At 41.1% G+C, this 20582-nt stretch overlaps 1 protein-coding gene and 3 long non-coding RNA genes across 5 annotated transcripts in view; all 4 read left to right on the top strand.

Annotated features, from left to right (window-relative positions):
• The first annotated feature begins 1040 nt into the window (after positions 1-1040).
• LOC125297298 (zinc finger protein 551-like) lies at positions 1041-11592 on the top strand. 2 transcript variants are annotated; one of them, XM_048247578.1, is made up of 3 exons: positions 1041-1781; positions 8518-8577; positions 8800-11592. In XM_048247578.1, the coding sequence occupies exons 1-3, from the start codon at positions 1586-1588 to the stop codon at positions 10341-10343; spliced, it is 1800 nt and encodes a 599-aa protein (XP_048103535.1). In that variant the 5' UTR covers positions 1041-1585; the 3' UTR covers positions 10344-11592. The 2 variants fall into 2 exon arrangements, with proteins under 2 accessions (XP_048103535.1, XP_048103536.1); XM_048247579.1 differs by lacking the exon at positions 8518-8577.
• A 4404-nt stretch (positions 11593-15996) lies between these two features.
• LOC125297434 lies at positions 15997-17668 on the top strand. The gene is made up of 4 exons (XR_007194017.1): positions 15997-16501; positions 16973-17041; positions 17167-17383; positions 17557-17668. It is a non-coding gene; the product is annotated as an uncharacterized LOC125297434 (long non-coding RNA).
• A 378-nt stretch (positions 17669-18046) lies between these two features.
• On the top strand, positions 18047-20089 carry LOC125297436. The gene is made up of 2 exons (XR_007194020.1): positions 18047-19612; positions 19872-20089. It is a non-coding gene; the product is annotated as an uncharacterized LOC125297436 (long non-coding RNA).
• Positions 20090-20465: 376 nt separating this feature from the next.
• Positions 20466-20582, top strand: part of LOC125297468 — a 32670-nt gene continuing 32553 nt past the window's right edge. The window contains exon 1 of the long non-coding RNA XR_007194059.1: positions 20466-20545. This is a non-coding gene — a long non-coding RNA (uncharacterized LOC125297468). The remainder of the gene's footprint in view (positions 20546-20582) is intronic.

Below are 20582 nucleotides of genomic sequence, written 5' to 3' on the forward strand. Positions count from 1 at the left end.
CCATGGAGACAGATATGATAGTAGTGATAATCAGTGTCACACATCCGCCATCTATGAGGCCCTCAGTGCTCTCTCATTCTAAAACACACACACACACACACACACAGGGGTTAAAGTGGGGGGGAACAGGGTGGAACGCAGTTCCCCCACCTCAGATAAATTAATTAATAAATATATTCTTTCATACCAACGATATAGCGCGATAATATTGTTAAAATAAATTGTGAGTTAATTTTTACCCCTGTTAATTTGTGTTAATTTACACCCTTGGTACAAATCAATATGGGGGCTATTTTGACTGACAGGTGTGACAAAGAAACTAGCCATTATTGTCTATAAACATTATTGCTACACCACAATACAAAATATGTTGTCCAACTGATGCGTCATTTTTCCCCATTGCACCCACACTGGACTTCACTGGATTTTCACTGCTCCTGACCAGGTTTTTTTTTTTTTTTAGAATTAATAATGATTTCTTGTGTGTGTGTGCGTGTGAGTATATGTGTGTGTGTGTGTGTGTGTGTATCTTCTAGCATTAGATAAAACACCAACATCACAGAAAACCACCGCACCACCACAGGGTCATTTTTATAGAAAATGTACGTAAAGGGAGTGACATTCTCCATGCATTATTACATTCATTATTATGGAACAGAATAAATATTGAATAAATATAACTTTTATTTGACATTTTAAAGTGAACGTGAATAAAAAATAAAATTCTGCAAAAACAAATGAGTTCATTGACATGTTGAATTCATATGTTGATTCATAAGATATACAGTGTTATAAGTCAAATGGCCTACATGTTGTTTGCGACATGAATGAGAAAAATAATATTATCATTTGACAATTTTACTCTGAGAAAATGTTTATTTATTTATTTATTTATTTATTAATTAATTAATGTCTTAGATGTTGTGGATAAATAGACAAGTGAAAAAGGCACCCGTTTAGTTCTCATAATCTTTGAGTTCAGGGAAAATGCTAGTGCGCGCTTTATTTACGGTTGACTACTGGCAGCTGTAAGGGCGACATACGTCATTGTTCTGCGACCAATCTAACAGTGATGTAAACCAAGAAAACTTTACGTGTCTGTCGATCTTCTAGCATCGAACAAAGGAATAATTGATAGCTGTAGGATCAGTTTGATTTCAAGTAATCAGCTTTGACAAATGATCTTTAACTAAAACGAGCTGACAGCTGGTCAAAAAGAGTGGGTATAAGGTTAGCGTGCAAATTTAAAGTGCATCGCTAGTAACAACCAACCCCGGTAGGAAATCCACACGTTTTCTCTGCTAGTTGCTTTAACGTCACTTGGTGTTTATCAGTATAGTAAGATACTTGCTGTAGAATAGCCTTTGATGAGCAAACAGCATTGTTAAAAAATAGGAAGAGTCCTTGCAGAATAAGGCTGAGTTAGCTGGTTGATAGCCAGCCTTAGCGAAACAGGCTCTTCCCATAGGTCGCTTGGTTATCGTTGCCTGTCACAGTCCTGTTCAAAACTGAAGTGGAGCTATCGGTTATTTGACAAGCAGGCTACCAACAGGAGCCGCCACCATCACTCCGTTTTACCAGGCGCATGGATCTGTCAACATCAGCATCTTCGGTGAGATCACCCGATTCTCACTGTAGCAGCGTGGTGGACCATAAATCACTGCGTGTTCCGTTCACTGATTTAGCGGGCAGCGAGAAAACGACCGGATCTAACGTTACTATTAACGAAGAAGGTTCCTCTTCAGTGTCTGATGAAGACGACTCGGAACGGTATCAGCTTGGTAAGAAATGCATTATGATCTAGCTAATATATTGTCATATCTAATATCATGTCGCTGATAGTCAGTGGTGTCAATTGGGCTCATTCTACTTTTGCATGTAAATAGAAGGGGGGCCTATGTGTTTTTTGTAGCTATCCAATGATATTTTTTGGAGAGTGGTTGGACTGTCTTCTGGGGTCACTGAACATGATGATAAATTATGTCTCCATTTTTTATCACCTGTTTCAACCCTATTTTTCTCAAATTTCTATATTTCACTGTAATTAACAATACTTTTCTCCTAAATCACTGGCTATATTGAATAAAGTTCACAAAACAAGTTATTTTCAGGTAAGACTATTCATTTTTATTATACAGATGTTTCAGAATACAGAATATCCTTTTTAAAAATGTTTTTTGACATGTACCTTTTTGCATCAACATTCAACAATATCCAAGTGTCAACTTAGAATCAGCAACAATAACAACAAATACAATGATCAGGAAACACCTAGTGATCAGGACACACCTAGTGATCAGGGAACACCTAGTGATCAGGAAACACCTGGTGATCAGGACACACCTGGTGATCAGGACACACCTAGTGATCAGGGAACACCTAGTGATCAGGACACACCTAGTGATCAGGAAACACCTAGTGATCAGGACACACCTAGTGATCAGGAAACACCTAGTGATCAGGGAACACCTAGTGATCAGGACACACCTAGTGATCAGGACACACCTGGTGATCAGGAAACACCTAGTGATCAGGAAACACCTAGTGATCAGGACACACCTAGTGATCAGGAAACACCTAGTGATCAGGACACACCTGGTGATCAGGAAACACCTAGTGTTTATGTCTATGAAACAGTCCTATTTTAAAGCAAACCATCCCCAATGATCAGGAAACACACCTAGTGTTTATGTCTATGAAACAGTCCTATTTTAAAGCAAACCATCCCCAATGATCAGGAAACACCTAGTGTTTATGTCTATGAAACAGTCCTATTTTAAAGCAAACCATCCCCAATTATCAGGGAACACCTAGTGTTTATGTCTATGAAACAGTCCTAAATACAATTATCAGGAAACACCTAGTGTTTATGTCTATGAAACAGTCCTAAATACAATTATCAGGAAACACCTAGTGTTTATGTCTATGAAACAGTCCTAAATACAATTATCAGGAAACACCTAGTGTTTATGTCTATGAAACAGTCCTAAATACAATGATCAGGAAACACCTAGTGTTTATGTCTATGAAACAGTCCTAAATACAATTATCAGGAAACACCTAGTGTTTATGTCTATGAAACAGTCCTAAATACAATGATCAGGAAACACCTAGTGTTTATGTCTATGAAACAGTCCTATTTTAAAGCAAACCATCCCCAATGATCAGGAAACACCTAGTGTTTATGTCTATGAAACAGTCCTATTTTAAAGCAAACCATCCCCAATGATCAGGAAACACCTAGTGTTTATGTCTATGAAACAGTCCTATTTTAAAGCAAACCATCCCCAATGATCAGGAAACACCTAGTGTTTATGTCTATGAAACAGTCCTAAATACAATTATCAGGGAACACCTAGTGTTTATGTCTATGAAACAGTCCTAAATACAATGATCAGGAAACACCTAGTGTTTATGTCTATGAAACAGTCCTAAATACAATGATCAGGAAACACCTAGTGTTTATGTCTATGAAACAGTCCTATTTTAAAGCAAACCATCCCCAATTATCAGGAAACACCTAGTGTTTATGTCTATGAAACAGTCCTATTTTAAAAGCAAACCATCCCCAATTATCAGGGAACACCTAGTGTTTATGTCTATGAAACAGTCCTAAATACAATGATCAGGAAACACCTAGTGTTTATGTCTATGAAACAGTCCTATTTTAAAGCAAACCATCCCCAATTATCAGGAAACACCTAGTGTTTATGTCTATGAAACAGTCCTATTTTAAAGCAAACCATCCCCAATGATCAGGAAACACCTAGTGTTTATGTCTATGAAACAGTCCTATTTTAAAGCAAACCATCCCCAATTATCAGGGAACACCTAGTGTTTATGTCTATGAAACAGTCCTAAATACAATGATCAGGAAACACCTAGTGTTTATGTCTATGAAACAGTCCTATTTTAAAGCAAACCATCCCCAATGATCAGGGAACACCTAGTGTTTATGTCTATGAAACAGTCCTATTTTAAAGCAAACCATCCCCATCATCAATCCCCTCCAGATTTCCCTGGCTAACATTTCCACAAACATTCTACACAATGCTGAAATTATGTATTTGGATGTGTGTATATGACTTGCTTTGACTTAAAGGTGCTCAGTCATTAGAGTCTAATGACTTGTTGCTTTGACTTAAAGGAGCTCTAAGCGATGCTGGGTAACGTAACTTCTGTTGACGTTCAAACAAAACAGAGAGCTAGCTCGCTACTTCCTCCCCCTCCCTCCCGTGCAATTGAAACTCTCCTCCGCACATCTCGTCTGTGATTTGGTGGAACAGTTTGTTATGTTTAATTGGGCTTGGGTTTGCCCAGGTTGTTTTTGTTGCCGTTGGAGCCTGGGCTGTCCAAAAAAAAAGTTTTTTTGTACAGTGTATTCAGGACACAGGCAGCTAGGGATGGTGAGGTGATGTTTGCTGTAAGTGACATAAAATGTTTTAGCCTAAAAAACGTGTGGCACCGCTAAGACTTAGAGCACCTTTAAACTATAGGTTCTGGCTCAAAGCAATTCACCCTTCGCTAAGTCCCGCCCTCCTTAGTTACTGTTGCTATGCCTGACAAGCTTTACCACCCTGCACGTCTATTACATAGGGGGAGAACCGGGACTTTTCAATGAAATGTCATTTACAAAGACATCGTACCACACTGAAAGCTAATATTTTGTCACTAGCAACCTACATCTGTCCTCTGTCAAATACAGTTGGAATTTCATCTCTGAACAAAACTGTTCATGAGTTATTTAAGCAGAAGTCGAATGTGCATTTTGTTTCATTCGACTCTCCTGGCCAGAATGAATGGAACAGGCATGGGGGACGAAAGAAACATACCATTTAAGCTATGTACTTCCCACAACTTCAATATTTGACAACATATCATGAATGGTACTTCAAACAGGTGTTATTTTAAATAGATTGCTGATGGGCTATACATCTTGGTGAACGTCTGTTAACAACTTCTTGCCGTTATCGTGAATCGTGTATCTCGCGGTTATGGAAATTTCATGCAATATGCCATTTTTTATAGTTAGAACAATATGTGTTCGCAATTATATCATGTTTCTATAGTGTAACATGTTATTTCACTGTGTCTTTACGTGGGTTAGGGCACCACACGTCCAAATAAGTGCCCTTCATGACCCACAGGCCTTCAGTCTCCACAGGTTAACATGGCAAAACTCAAAAAGTTTGTCAGACCTCCCGTGCCTAGTGACGGGTTGCTAAGCCACGATTGGCCTGTGGCGGTTTTTGGGTGTGGCTTAGCGAAGGGTGAATTGAACATCTCTGTGGACAAGTTCAGCGCACTGTCTCTGGTCTAATGCTTGATGATGGTCCTTCCACTACCCAATGCATAAAGGCATACAACGATTTGTGGACATGGCGTTTAGCGTCATCAGTGTTCAATTCATTTTTCATTTGAGCAGCATCAAATAGTTCATACCAGATGCCGTATAGGACATCACTCATAGCTTTCTATTGAGTGATGAAGATCCTCCATGATGCCAATTTTGCACAAGCCCATAGTGTAAGAACTAAACCATGTAGGAGGCTCAAATTTTGCATGCTGATACATAAATAGGAATAGTATGTAGCAAAATCGTCATGTTTGGTCTGGATGATCCTGCATGGTCATAGCTGTCCCTCAAAGTTGATCAAAAATGTTATTGGAGTTTTTGGGTGGGCTCTTGTTAGGCCTTCAGAAGACATATTTGTACTCAACATAGGCTCTTGATTTATTTTCCTTACTGAGATAAGAAGAAACACTCACAATGAACAGAAAATAAACTCCTTCAGGGTCTGAACAGCAGACCTCACAAGTCTGAAAAATCATTTTGGTTCTCATTTTCAGAGCACCCAAACACATTATGGGAATATACAAAAATAAATAAATAAATATTGTTATCTTTATTCTCCATGATCCCTTCTTTTTAAAAACACCAATTTGACTCGTCTTATGCAAATCTTTCCTTTTTACTTTCCACCCTGAAGATGAGCAAAATGCCCCATTGAGATCAATATGTTTTATATAGAGTTACCACAGTGCCACCCTGAACATGGGCAAAATGCCCCATTGAGATCAATATGTTTTATATAGAGTTACCACAGTGCCACCCTGAAGATGAGCAAGATGCCCCATTGAGATCAATATGTTTTATATAGAGTTACCACAGTGCCACCCTGAACATGGGCAAAATGCCCCATTGACATCAATATGTTTTATATAGAGTTACCACAGTGCCACCCTGAACATGGGCAAAATGCCCCATTGAGATCAATATGTTTTATATAGAGTTACCACAGTGCCACCCTGAAGATGAGCAAAATGCCCCATTGAGATCAATATGTTTTGTGCAGAGTTACCACAGTGCCACCCTGAACATGGGCAAAATGCCCCATTGAGATCAATATGTTTTGTGCAGAGTTACCACAGTGCCACCCTGAACATGGGCAAAATGCCCCATTGACATCAATATGTTTTATATAGAGTTACCACAGTGCCACCTTGAACATGGGCAAAATGCCCCATTGAGATCAATATGTTTTATATAGAGTTACCACAGTGCCACCCTGAACATGGCCACCTTGAACATGGGCAAAATGCCCCATTGAGATCAATATGTTTTATATAGAGTTACCACAGTGCCACCTTGAACATGGGCAAAATGCCCCATTGAGATCAATATGTTTTATGTAGAGTTACCACAGTGCCACCCTGAACATGGGCAAAATGCCCCATTGAGATCAATATGTTTTGTGTAGAGTTACCACAGTGCCACCCTGAACATGGGCAAAATGCCCCATTGAGATCAATATGTTTTGTGTAGAGTTACCACAGTGCCACCCTGAACATGGGCAAAATGCCCCATTGAGATCAATATGTTTTATATAGAGTTACCACAGTGCCACCCTGAACATGGGCAAAATGCCCCATTGAGATCAATATGTTTTATATAGAGTTACCACAGTGCCACCCTGAAGATGAGCAAAATGCCCCATTGAGATCAATATGTTTTATATAGAGTTACCACAGTGCCACCCTGAACATGGGCAAAATGCCCCATTGAGATCAATATGTTTTGTGTAGAGTTACCACAGTGCCACCTTGAACATGGGCAAAATGCCCCATTGAGATCAATATGTTTTGAGATCAATATGTTTTATGTAGAGTTACCACAGTGCCACCTTGAACATGGGCAAAATGCCCCATTGAGATCAATATGTTTTGTGTAGAGTTACCACAGTGCCACCTTGAACATGGGCAAAATGCCCCATTGAGATCAATATGTTTTGTGTAGAGTTACCACAGTGCCACCCTGAACATGGGCAAAATGCCCCATTGAGATCAATATGTTTTATGTAGAGTTACCACAGTGCCACCCTGAACATGGGCAAAATGCCCCATTGAGATCAATATGTTTTGTGTAGAGTTACCACAGTGCCACCTTGAACATGGGCAAAATGCCCCATTGAGATCAATATGTTTTTGTGTAGAGTTACCACAGTGCCACCTTGAACATGGGCAAAATGCCCCATTGAGATCAATATGTTTTGTGTAGAGTTACCACAGTGCCACCCTGAACATGGGCAAAATGCCCCATTGAGATCAATATGTTTTATATAGAGTTACCACAGTGCCACCCTGAACATGGGCAAAATGCCCCATTGAGATCAATATGTTTTATATAGAGTTACCACAGTGCCACCCTGAACATGGGCAAAATGCCCCATTGAGATCAATATGTTTTATATAGAGTTACCACAGTGCCACCCTGAACATGGGCAAAATGCCCCATTGAGATCAATATGTTTTATATAGAGTTACCACAGTGCCACCCTGAACAAAATGCCCCATTGAGATCAATATGTTTTGTGTAGAGTTACCACAGGTTACTCTATACAACCACAGGTAGCACTGTGGTAACTCTATACAAAACATATTGATCTCAATGGGGCATTTTCCCCATACAACACCAACATTTTAAGGTTTCTGGGAGTGAGTGAGTACTTGTGAAGTGTAGCAGTGGTTGGCTTTGGGTGTTTCATCAGTAGACAATAGATTATAGACTAGTTTTACTGTCAATTTCAACCATGACATGTTGTTCTGTGTTCTCCAGATACCACGGTGTTCTATTAACTAAATCTGATGGGTTGTTCTCTGTTCTCCAGATATGGTGTTCTATTAACTAAATCTGATGTGTTGTTCTCTGTTCTCCAGATATGGTGTTCTATTAACTAAATCTGATGGGTTCTCTGTTCTCCAGATACCACAGTGTTCTATTCACTAAATCTGATGGGTTGTTTTCTGTTCTCCTGATACCACAGTGTTCTATTAACTAAATCTGATGTGTTGTTCTCTGTTCTCCAGATATGGTGTTCTATTAACTAAATCTGATGTGTTGTTCTCTGTTCTCCAGATATGGTGTTCTATTAACTACATCTGATGGGTTGTTCTCTGTTTTCCAGATACCACAGTGTTCTATTAACTAAATCTGATGGGTTGTTCTCTGTGTTCCAGACACCACGGTGTTAAGTAAATCTGATGGGTTGTTCGCTGTTCTGTTCTCCAGATACCAAGGTGTTCTATTAACTAAATCTGATGTGTTGTTCTCTGTTCTCCAGATATGGTGTTCTATTAACTAAATCTGATGGGTTGTTCTCTGTTCTCCATATACCACGGTGTTCTGTTTTCTGAATGTGCTGTGTTTTTCCTCGGACATGTCTTCCAGACTCCACCGTGTTCTCTTAACTAAATGTGCTGTGTTGTTCTAAATGTTCTGTAATGTTCTCTGTGTTCCAGAGACCACGGTGTTCTCCTGCTCCCTCTGTCCCCTCTCCTACACCGCGCAGATCTACCTCCACAAGCACATCAAGCGGAGCCACACAGATGAATATGTGCGACTGCTGAGGTCTGGAGAGATCCGATCAGAGACTCTGGCGCCCTCTAGAGGTCATGGCAGCATCAACCAGCACACCCAGACCCAGGCCCATATCCAAAGTGCCACGGCCGTGTCATCCAGGACCACCCTGTCCTGTAAGGCGTCCTTGGAGTGGCGGGAGGAAGTCGGAGAGAATCACATGGAACCCCACCATCACTGCTTCCTGTGCGCAACCAGCTTCACCTCTGACGACCCCGAGGACCTGCAGCAACCCCAGCAGCAGCTCCTTTCCTCCGACGAACATCTGGACCAACAGCAGCATAGCCAGCGGCGGCAACAACAACAACAGCAACAGCAGCTCCTTTCCTCCGACGAACATCTGGACCAACAGCAGCATAGCCAGCGGCGGCAGCAACAACAACAGCAACAGCAGCTCCTTTCCTCCGACGAACATCTGGACCAACAGCAGCATAGCCAGCGGCGGCAACAACAACAACAACAGCAGCAACAGCAGCTCCTTTCCTCCGACGAACATCTGGACCAACAGCAGCATAGCCAGCGGCGGCAACAACAACAACAACAGCAGCAACAGCAGCTCCTTTCCTCCGACGAACATCTGGACCAACAGCAGCATAGCCAACAACAGCAACAACAGCAACAACAACAACAGCAGCAACCTCCACCTCTACTCCCTGACTCTGGGGACAAACAGCAACAACACCAGCAACAACAACAACAGCAGCAGCCTCCACCTCCACTTCAGCTCACTGGGTCTGGGGAGTGGCTCTTCATCTGCCCACTGTGTGGCAAAGACTTCCCAGAGGAGGCCCGCCTGAGACAGCACCAGAGCACTCATTCCGGAACACTCCGGAACACTCTAGAACACTCACACCAGAACACTCATGACCAGACGGATCTGAAGGAGCGCCAGCGGACTCGCACCGACGACTGGCCCTACCACTGTTCCCAATGCGGCAAGAGCTTTGCGCCGGAGGCCAGTTTCAAACGCCACCGACGCACTCACACGGGAGAGAGACCGTACCACTGCACTCAGTGCGGTAAGAGTTTCACCAGAGAGGATCATCTCAAACAGCACCAGCGGACTCACACAGGCGAGAGGCCGTACCACTGTCCGCAGTGCGGCAAGAGTTTCACCGAAGGTGGCGCTCTCCGACAACACCAGCGCATCCACACAGGAGAGAGACCATACCACTGTGCTCAGTGCGGGAAGAGTTTCACAACAGACGGAACTCTGAAGCGCCACCAGCGCATTCACACAGGAGAGAGACCATACCACTGCTCTGAATGTGGCAAGAGCTTCACACTACAGGGAGACCTCAAACGACACCAGCGCACTCACACAGGAGAGAGGCCATACCACTGCACCCAGTGTGGTAAGAGCTTCAGTCAGTCTGGCGATCTGAAGAAACATCTACGGACTCACAAGAAAGAGACAGCTTCATAGTCACAGGCTAGGTGAACGTGGACGGAATTTATATATTCTAGAACTGTTATGTCAAAAGAAAAGTCCTCATACTGCAAGTCTAAGTATGTATCTTCTTAGTCTGTCCTGATTGTTGCCAAGACAAGCACGTGGGTGGACAGAACACTTTAGAACACTCCAGCACCAGAACACTCTAGAACACTCTAAAACACTCTGGAACACACTAGAAGCACAAGCAAGTGGGTCGACAGTCACATACATTTGTGCCTTGACAATATTGTTGGCAGGCTACATTTCTGCAGCATTCACACACCAAATGGTGGTGAAGAAAACAACCTTAACTGATGTTGTCTCCTCAACTAGTGTTGAGTTTGAAGTTTTAAACAACAAGAGGGATAGCAAAGATAGCGTAAAGATACAGACAGAAAAGCTAATCATTCTAGCTAATATGAATGGCAACTTCCACACTTAAAACCACAAAGAAAACGATATGGAGAACGATATCATTGGGGATCACTTCCAGAGCCATTTTAAGAATGATTAAAACCTGAAAGCCAATCGAAATCCATCAAATGTTAGACATCACATTCATCACCACAAGGAGAGTTTCCTTCTGTGTAGGCGCCAATGTTGTTATAGTTATCGTTATCTTTATAGCTATCGTTCTTGCTGTGAACAGCCCCAATAGGCTCTTAATTTGATGCATGGGCACAGTGTGAAGTCAATAGCCCAGGCTACTGGCTTGCATGCCAGCAGCACCAAGAAACTGAATGAGGACTGTAGCAGCAGCCCAAGCTATCCGGATACTGAATGAGGACTGTAGCAGCAGCCCAAGCTATCCGGATACTGAATGAGGACTGTAGCAGCACCCAAGCTATCCGGATACTGAATGAGGACTGTAGCAGCAGCCCAAGCTATCCGGATACTGAATGGGAATGAGGACTGTAGCAGCAGCACAAGCTATCCGGATACTGAATGGGAATGAGGACTGTAGCAGCAGCACAAGCTATCCGGATACTGAATGGGAATGAGGACTGTAGCAGCAGCACAAGCTATCCGGATACTGAATGGGAATGAGGACTGTAGCAGCAGCACGTTGCACTTTAGACGTTTCTTCATTCATTTCTTCTTCTTCTTCTTCTTCTCTTCTTTTTCTATTTATTTCCTTATTTATTTACACATTGCATTGCCATGGAGACAGTGGGCAAAGCATTTTACTACGTATACTCTGTATAAATGTATGTGACTAATAAATTTGAATTGAATTGAAGCATTAGGCTATTACAGTGTTTCCCTGCAGGACATGTGTTAGGTAAAGGTGCCATGTGTAAGAATTGAGGTAAAAATATCCAAAAAAATGAGCTGCATGCATCAAAAGAATGAGAAGAAATAAGGGTGATGATGTCATTAAAAAAAAATGACAAGGTATAGTGCTGCAGAGATATCAACCTGAATTAGCATGCTAAATTACTAGCCACAGCCTGTCATAATACCAGTTTCGGCCATAGGAGCTCATTTTTTTTTTGGATATTTTTACCTCAATTCTTTTTTTTTTTAAAGTATATATTTTTTGGCTTTTATGCCTTTAATGCGACAGGACAGTGGAGAGTGACAGGAAGCGAGTTGAGAAAGTCGGGGTGGGATCTGGAGGGCACCACGGGGCGGGAATCGAACCTGGGTCACCACGGCTGGGACCTTACCTCAATTCTTACACATGGCACCTTTAAGGTGGTGACTGTATAATATAAATGAATTACATTAGAATTGATATTGTACTACATTATGTTATTATATAAACTACTGATCATTTATTCATGACAGCACACCTTATGCAGATATTATAGGCAGGCTACTGTTACTATTACACAAATAAATAAAGCCTCAAAGTTGTTGATTCAATAAAACCTGCTATTACAATCGGCTCCAACAGCTCCACCTCTTCCTGTCTCTGGCTGCTTCAGCTGCCAGCAGAACTGGTTGAAGCTTGGAAATATTGTAATTAGCCTAATTGGCTAGTATCATAGTCTACTGTTTGGACTGTTCGGTTTAACACTTGTGGCAGGTCCTTTTGAGTCTTGTAAGATACTTTCCCAAGAACATTTTTTAATTATTTTATTTATTATTTTTTTTTGGGGTAGGGGAGGGGGCACAGCGTGCCAATGGCAGCTGGAGGCCAATGGAGGAGCATTAGCCTAGAAATCTAGACGCGCCCCTAGCGGCAGCAAATTACACTCTTACATTACATTTGCTGCCAGGGCTAGTCTAGCAACTCTCCGTTGGCTTGTGAGCTCCAGAAATCGAAACTTAATCAGGCCAATGAAATCGTGTATAGAGTCGTTAGGTCGGCTTAACATAATGATTGATGGCAGAGTTGCAATGGTTTGGCTTGAATTCCCTGCTCCTTGAAAACAAATAAGATGGATGTTGCTGCTGGCGAACAGTGTGACACGAGTTAAGCTTTTATTAAGTTGGCAAACGTTTGAACTAGCCAACTACAGTAGCTCCGCTGGTGGGAAACGCATGGGACTCATAGCGCTGCCGCTGTCCTATTGCGTGCAGAGGGAATTTGAAAGACAACTGATTATCCCGCCCCTCGGACTGAGCACTGCAAACGGTTCTAATATCTATGTTTTAAACCCCCACCACCAGAAGCAAGAGAAGAGTGTTGTGCTTTTCATGCAGGCATGCTCACCAATCAGAACTGGCAAAACTCGGTCACGTAAAGTAAACTCGGGGTTTTTCACTTTAGTTTACTGAGGGGTTTTTCTCTCCCCTCCCCAGGAAAAAAATGACTATTATACTTATACTTAAAAATGAACTTTTGATTTGGAAGAACACAGTGTCATCCATTATCACATATCACGAACACATCAAAATCGGTCATGGCACTGTTAATAAATACTTCATGGTTGAACTGTAAAAGATCCATAAGTTGACAGTGTTACTATGAACCATCATAGTGAATTTTACAGTAAAACCATTAAATTACCACAAACAAATTAATGAGAATACCAGCACTCTTTTTATGGATAGCTATGTAGCCATAGCTATGTAGTTATGAATCCATGTGTGCAGGATGCAGGAAGACCATCTTACTCAATTTAGCTCTAATATTGTCAGGGTCCTGGTCTCTATAGCATCTGCCAGGTTAAAAAGACGTCAGTAAACCTAAAACACCATGGAGGAATATCACAACAGTAGCAGATCAGAAGAGAGAATGTAGTAAAGCTGAACGTAAATGGAGAAACGCTTCAGATTAACTATATGACATCTTCAAAAAGAGACTTCACATTTATAACTCTGAGTTACTTAGGGCCAGGCAATCTTCATTAATTGTAACATTAATAACTCCCGTGCTCTTTTTGCCATTGTTGATAAGTTAACAAATTCTCCAACATAACAGAGCTACCTCAAGATTTCAAGTCAACAAAAAAAATGTAATGACGTTAGTTCTTTTTTTCCAGCACAGAATTGAAAATATTAGAGTTCACCACAGGCCTAGACAAAATGTAGCCTCCTTACCTGTATTAACTGCTATTGATGGCCAAACCCTTGAAAAAACTGTGCTGCAACTTAGATCATCTACCTGCTGTCTTGACGCTCTGCCTAAACTTCTTTAAAAGTGTTTTCAGCTGTTTGGCATTTGAGCTTTTGCAAATTGTGAACCGTTCTCATCTCAGGCATTTTCCTAGCAGCACTTAAGACTGCAGTTATCAAACCTCTCCTGTTGTGTTTCTTGTCAAATGTGACCGATTGACAATTATTTTCTTTCAAAAATATTGTTACCTTATTCTGACTAACATGAGGCGCCATTACTTAACACAGGGCATCTGAACACACAAAACAATTTTTGATAATTTTCATGACAATTTGAGTGTTTTATTTACCACCCATGTGTATTCCCGGTCTCAAATATGACCGGCCATTAGAAATGAATCTGTGAGAAAATGGTCAGTGTATAAAAGTCCAGAGTCCAGGCACATACTTATTGATTAGATGGGCTGTGTGCTTCTGTACATTAAAACACACACACACACACACACATCCTCACTCCTCCTCTTTGCTTCTATGCCAGCCCCCACTGGAACCTTTCCCCAATAGAATCTTACCCTTTCTGACTTGCATGAGCTCAGGTCAATGAGGCCTACAGGCCATAAACAGAAAATGAAAGTTCAATAGGTTATAGAACACACGTTCATACAAAGGTCTATCACACCATTAGATGATAATATATGTTTTACTATGGATTTATAACACGTTATAATGCAGCGGTCATTTCTGACCAGGAACACAAAAGTAAACATGAAACGAACATAACAGGAGGGTTAAAAAAAGAAACCTGGATTAATCTATACTTAAGAGTCTGCATTCAGGTAAAAAAAAAGGTACTGGATTTATCACAAATGCTTGTGTGAGATGACAGTTTTTTCCCCCACCTATGTCCTTTATGCTTTCAACTATTGTTGTTACGTTGTTCCACCTGTAGGGGGAGTAGAACGGTGTTTGTGCTGTTGTGTTCTGTCTCTTCAGGTAGCTGTGCATGCGCTGATTCAGGGGGCTGGACCTCTTGCTTTATAAGCCGCGTCCAATCCATCCTGTCGGCCTCTCCCATCCCCTCGCCACACTTCCTCGTTACTGGGGCGCATTGTCGAGACCGTCGGCACTTTGTTATTTGTGTTGTCACGTATCCGTATAGTTAATCACATGGCTTAATGTGTTTAATTTATATTGTAGTTTATGGTCCTTCCGTTGGCGGTGGCTTGGTGGCGGGGTGACACTTTTTGTATTACAGGTCTAGTTAGAGTAGGGAAGGAAGACACCGGAAGACTCACCAACTTTTCTGTATTTTGTTTTCAAACGTGAGCAGAACGTTAACTCCATCTAAACGTGAGCAGAACGTTAACTCCATCTAAACGCGAGCAGAACGTTAACTCCATCTAAACGCGAGCAGAACGTTAACTCCATCTTAGTCAGTAAGTCCGAGGGTTTTCTTTTACATTTTGTACTATTTTCACCGCCACGTTATTCTGTCTGTCTGGGAGCTTTACTTTATTAAATTTGTCAACTTTGCACTACGTTCAGAAAGACTTGTTATCTATGAACGGTGCACAACAGAGAAAAACGTGCCAAACACCAAGACCATAACACAGATTACAGGTAAAAAAGTACTTACAATTTGTACAGTGTCAGTCCTCCAAGCCATCTATGACGGCGACAAAGTGGGCAAAGTTTCTGTAAATCCTGTTGTCCAGGCCCTTGGAGGGTGACATGTATTTCACAGGGCAATACATTTTCTTTTTGTATTTTTTATGTCCTTGTATAGGCTGGCCACACATCTTGCAATTGGGGATGCCTGCCTTGGACAGCACCGGATCGTCCACCAACACCCTGTGCTGTATGAGTTCATAGGCCTTGAGGATGCTGGCCTTTTCCGGACCGGTTCGAGAGGACTGGGGGGGCACTCAACCATAGACTGTAAAAAATATGGACAAAGCGTCTGTGACGTCAACCATTTTTTCTGAAGAACGGTTATGAAGCCGTTTATGGGGGGTATGGGCGGCGCCATCTTAGAAAACCTTGGGAAATCCTAACCCCGCCCACCTCCTGAGCAAGCCGGGTAACCCGCCTCGTCGTCAGCCCTAGCAGCCTCAAGGCTCTGGCATGCTCCTGTGTCACATTTGCGCGTGTCCAAGACGTGCACGTCATTTTTGCCGTGGACGTGAAGCATACTCCAATTTCTGCTGTCCTGAATGCGCGTTAAATTGTTAAGGTTAGCGCCTGCGCACTACGGATTAACTGTGATACTCTGCCCCACCAACTGGGGGCGGTACGTCGAGCCTGAAAGTAGGACACAACCACCAAAGAAGCCTGAAACGCCTGAAGAAAAGAAGAACTTGGGATGTGCGAGCACTAAACGAAGGAAGAGCTGATGAAGGAAAAAGCACCACGAGAACGTTCGCCTGTCTGCTGGGAAGTTTGATAAGCTGGCCCATCGCATCGCTCCATTTATCATCCACCAGAACACACACAGCACACCTGTTGGTATAGCTGAGAGACTAGCTTAGCCTACTTGCTTATTAGGCTACTCATGTAGCTAAGTGACTCGGTGCTGCGAGGGCAGCAATATTGGTGCGATACAAAGTAAAGACATTTTTCTGAACACATGCAGCAGTGTCATGGTAAGAAAGAGTTGTGCGTACAGATGTCCTCAATTAAATTTGTATTGAGTCTTCACACCTGCCTCATACCAAAAAGTATGAACCAAAAACCTGTAAATATGACGTGTCAATAAAAGTTTTGAAGTAACTATTTGTGTTCATAATGTATGTCTCACTGTGATAATGGGTGTATTTAGAGCGAGCGGTAGCCTAGGTTATTCCTTCAATTATTATTATGATAACATTATCCTGTGTTGACAGGCGAGTTTCGAGATTGAGTTCAGCATTGTTCAGGAGTAGGCTAGGTAATAATGATTGCACCTGGGAGAGGTAGGCTACATTCCCTTTATTATTATAATCACTATTGATAACGCATTAAATAAGGAACAGGCGAGAATGCATCTGTTCTCATAGAACCCAATTCATTTGGTGACCGATTCAGAGTAGAATTTCTATTTGTCACACATAATCATATTTTCTCATGTCTTACAGTGTGTCCCCATGAAACGCAAAAAGAAGGAAAGGGAGTCCTCATCAAAAAAAATTCTAATGGAATACTACGTAAGTGTACAGACATTTTGTTTGTGGTTTTTCAGAGCTGTAGCCTATGTGGACTATAATTTGTGTCATATGGTTTTACAGTGTTTTCTAACGCATGTGGTTCTTTCCTCCTCTCCACCCCACAGGCCGGTCTGGGAAAGTCCTCTGGCGATTCAGGAAGTGAACTCGTAATGGTTTTCAGCGCAAATCGTGCAGCCCTACTCATCAGACCAACTCATCCTTTTTTCTCTCTCTAGGATTCAGCTACAATCAATAGCATATCACACCAGCTTGATGAGATCTACAATATATTAATTGATATGAACCATAGAATTAGCAGGCTGGAGAAACATATAATTACAAGTAAGACTCTCAAGTTGTTAAGTTACAAGTACTCAAGTTGTTTTTTTAAGAGCTCTTCTTAATATTTTATATTGTTGGTTGGTTTAATTTCCAAGTGTATTATGATGGAATTTGAATATCTAATTTAAAACTAAGTGGGCATTAATTAATTATTTTTTCATGTTATTGTACAGACCACAAAACGCCTATGCCAGCAGGAGCGTCAGTACCACCAACAGTGCAACACCCACTGGCTGCACCAACAACACCAGTGCACCAACCAGCACCACCAGCACCAGTGCGCCAACCAGGACCACCAACACCAGTGCACCAACCAGCACCACCAGCACCAGTGCGCCAACCAGGACCACCAACACCAGTGCGCCAACCAGCACCACCAGCACCAGTGCGCCAACCAGCACCACCACCCCCATCAGCAAGTGCAACTACCATCTGCAGCACCAACAACACAGATTTGTATTGGGCTTGCGTGGTACACTTAATATGATAAGATAATATGGCCATGTTGGTGGCACCCATACAGAAAAATAACATATCCACATATATGCAGCTTGAACATATTCCAGTATAAGCACATCTATGTTAAATACATATATTTCCATCTATGTTAAATATATTTCCATGTATTTATTAATATATTTACAAATAATGTATTAAATATATTGTAGCCATCTATTCAAATATATTTTTTCCCTTGATTTTTCTGTATGGGCAGTAGGAATCACAATATCACCTGCTCATTAACATTAGGATTGATTATAATTAGGGCTGTCAAAATAACACGTTAATTGCAATTAATTCATTACAGAAATATTAATATGCTAAAAAATGTAACGCTGATTAATCGCATTTTATAGTGACATTTGACCCAGTGCAGTCTAGCTTTCATGACTGAAGGAGGCAGACAAGAAAGCACTGCTTTGAATGAAACATTTAGCTTAGGCCTATAAAGAATGCTCAGACCAATATACTGTCGACAGGAGCATCAATCTACTATTTCTTCAGTAAGGAATTTCCGTTGCTTACCATAGGAGTTTGCCAAGTCTTTGCCAAGTAGCACCTCAATGCAAAACAATCCAGAGTTAGGCCTACGAGTTAGCACACTGATGATGATAATGCTAGCCACCAGCCTTGTCAAAGTTAACTTTGCTAACGTTTTGCTGAGCCTACCCTATGACCGACTAACTAACTAACCAACAAACTCCCTTAATACATTGACTACATTTGTTGCATATTTGAAACAAGAAGTCTTCAAAAGTATGTAGAAGGTGGTTACATGTATTTCTATTCCAATAACTTCACACATTACATTTCCATTTGCACTTGTAGGCTATGCTGCATTAATTAATTTCTTTGTTCCTACTATTGAACTGCTATTTCTTATCCTGGACTGCCACCTACTGGATAGAAAAGGCAATAACCTAGTAATTATGTGAATTAAAATCTACACGTTTGAATGGCCAAAAAAAAAGATAAATCATAGGTGGTATTCCACACATGTTAGGGTAGCCTACTCTGCACATGTCATTGACAGTGAGTGGTAACTTCAGTCATTTGCATTTATCATGCTAAAAATCTGACACCAGGCACTATGCTGATGCCTATCAAAGGGGAAATTATAATAAAAGAGAGAGACGTTGAACTTTAAGGTCTATAATGTTGGTTTGGCTGTTCATTGATTCACTCATCTTGTTTTTAAGATATGTTCATAGCAAAAATGGATGCATGGAAATAATTTAGGTTAATGTCACAGAGTGTGTAATTAATTAGATTAAATGTTTTAATCGATTGACAGCCCTAATTATAATGTCTCCCTTTACATACATGTACTACATACTGTACTATGTTTTTTTTTTGTGGTTTAGGGAGCATAATACTAGGGATGCTATCTCCTGCTAAATGTAATTTTTGTAGAGGTCTGTGGAATTGTTTTTGAGTCATATCTAACAACAGTTGTGGCTGACACAAGTGAGGAGTAATAACTATTTTGTAATCAAAATTCATGTGTATATCCACAGGTTCATATAGGACCTTCCACTTCAATAACCCAGCATCAATATGGTTCAATCAAGTGGTTTAATGCTAAAAAGGCCACAAAGGACCTTCTTCTGGCCGTGTTTGGGAGGAGCATACTTGCCAGCCACTCCTACACTGGCAAACAGTCCAATGCTTTCCGGACTAAAGCAGCTAAACCCCAGCTTAACCCGGTCAAAGTGAGCGACATTATAAGTGAGTAAAACTTTATTTCTCCCTCACAATGTAATGGTTGATATATTGACTTTAAACTGTTTATACATTATATACAGTACCCTCCACTGTAATTGGCACACCTGTTGTTAGTTTCTGCATTATCGTGAATGAATATAAGATTTGAAAAGCTGAAAAAAAGCCTATGTCCAATTAAAGCATATCATAACAACAGCTAACTTGCAATATAAAGCACATGCTAACGTATTCCTACACTTTCCCGCTGTTTTTGTTTCCACAGATTACATCACTAAACGGTTTGGGGTCGACCAGGGGGAGGTAAAGGCCATCTCCGAGAAATGTGCGGATCAGGAAAAGATGGAGAAGAGGCGGACACATTGACTGACACACACACACACTGATTATTTGTAACAGTAATTTTTGTTATTGTTGTTATTTCTTTGTTTGTTTGTTTTTTTGTTTATTTATTTATATTTAATAATAAATATAATTACTTCATGTCTGTAATTGGGAACTGGTTTATTTAAATTCAATATTGTTTATATAACCCTATAGGATTTAATTTAGTAACATCCTATAGGATTTAAAATCCTGTAAGTGTTTTTAAAAGACAAAACCTGTAGGAATAATATCTATTGGATCCCATCCTACAGGAAATCCTGTAGGATTTCTATCAGATTTTGGAACCGAAATCCTATAGGAATTCAATAATTTTTGTAAATCCTATAGGATTCTTGTTCCAAAATATGATAGAAATCCTACAGGATTTCCTCTATTGGAATCCTAAAGGATTTCCTCTATTGGAATCCTAAAGGACTTTCTGATAAGGGGTCCCATAGCCTACTGGGAAACGAAAGCAGATAGAACAGACGAACTAAACTCCACAAGTAGGCTACAACGACAACGGAGGGCGGAAAAAGCGTGACCAAGACCACCGTGGTTCTCCTTTGAAAAGTAAGTTGTTTCCCTGATTTGTTGCCTATGGGCTCTG

This window comes from Alosa alosa, chromosome 7, assembly GCF_017589495.1.
Source record: "Alosa alosa isolate M-15738 ecotype Scorff River chromosome 7, AALO_Geno_1.1, whole genome shotgun sequence".
Lineage (NCBI taxonomy): Eukaryota > Metazoa > Chordata > Actinopteri > Clupeiformes > Clupeidae > Alosa > Alosa alosa.

Coding starts and splice junctions, on each gene's coding strand:
- LOC125297298 (XM_048247578.1), top strand. CDS start 1,586: ATGGATCTGTCAACATCAGCATCTTCGGTGAGATCACCCGATTCTCAC. Junction 1,782..8,517: donor CTCGGAACGGTATCAGCTTG/GTAAGAAATGCA, acceptor TCTGTGTTCCAG/ACACCACGGTGTTAAGTAAA. Junction 8,578..8,799: donor TCTGTTCTCCAGATACCAAG/GTGTTCTATTAA, acceptor TCTGTGTTCCAG/AGACCACGGTGTTCTCCTGC.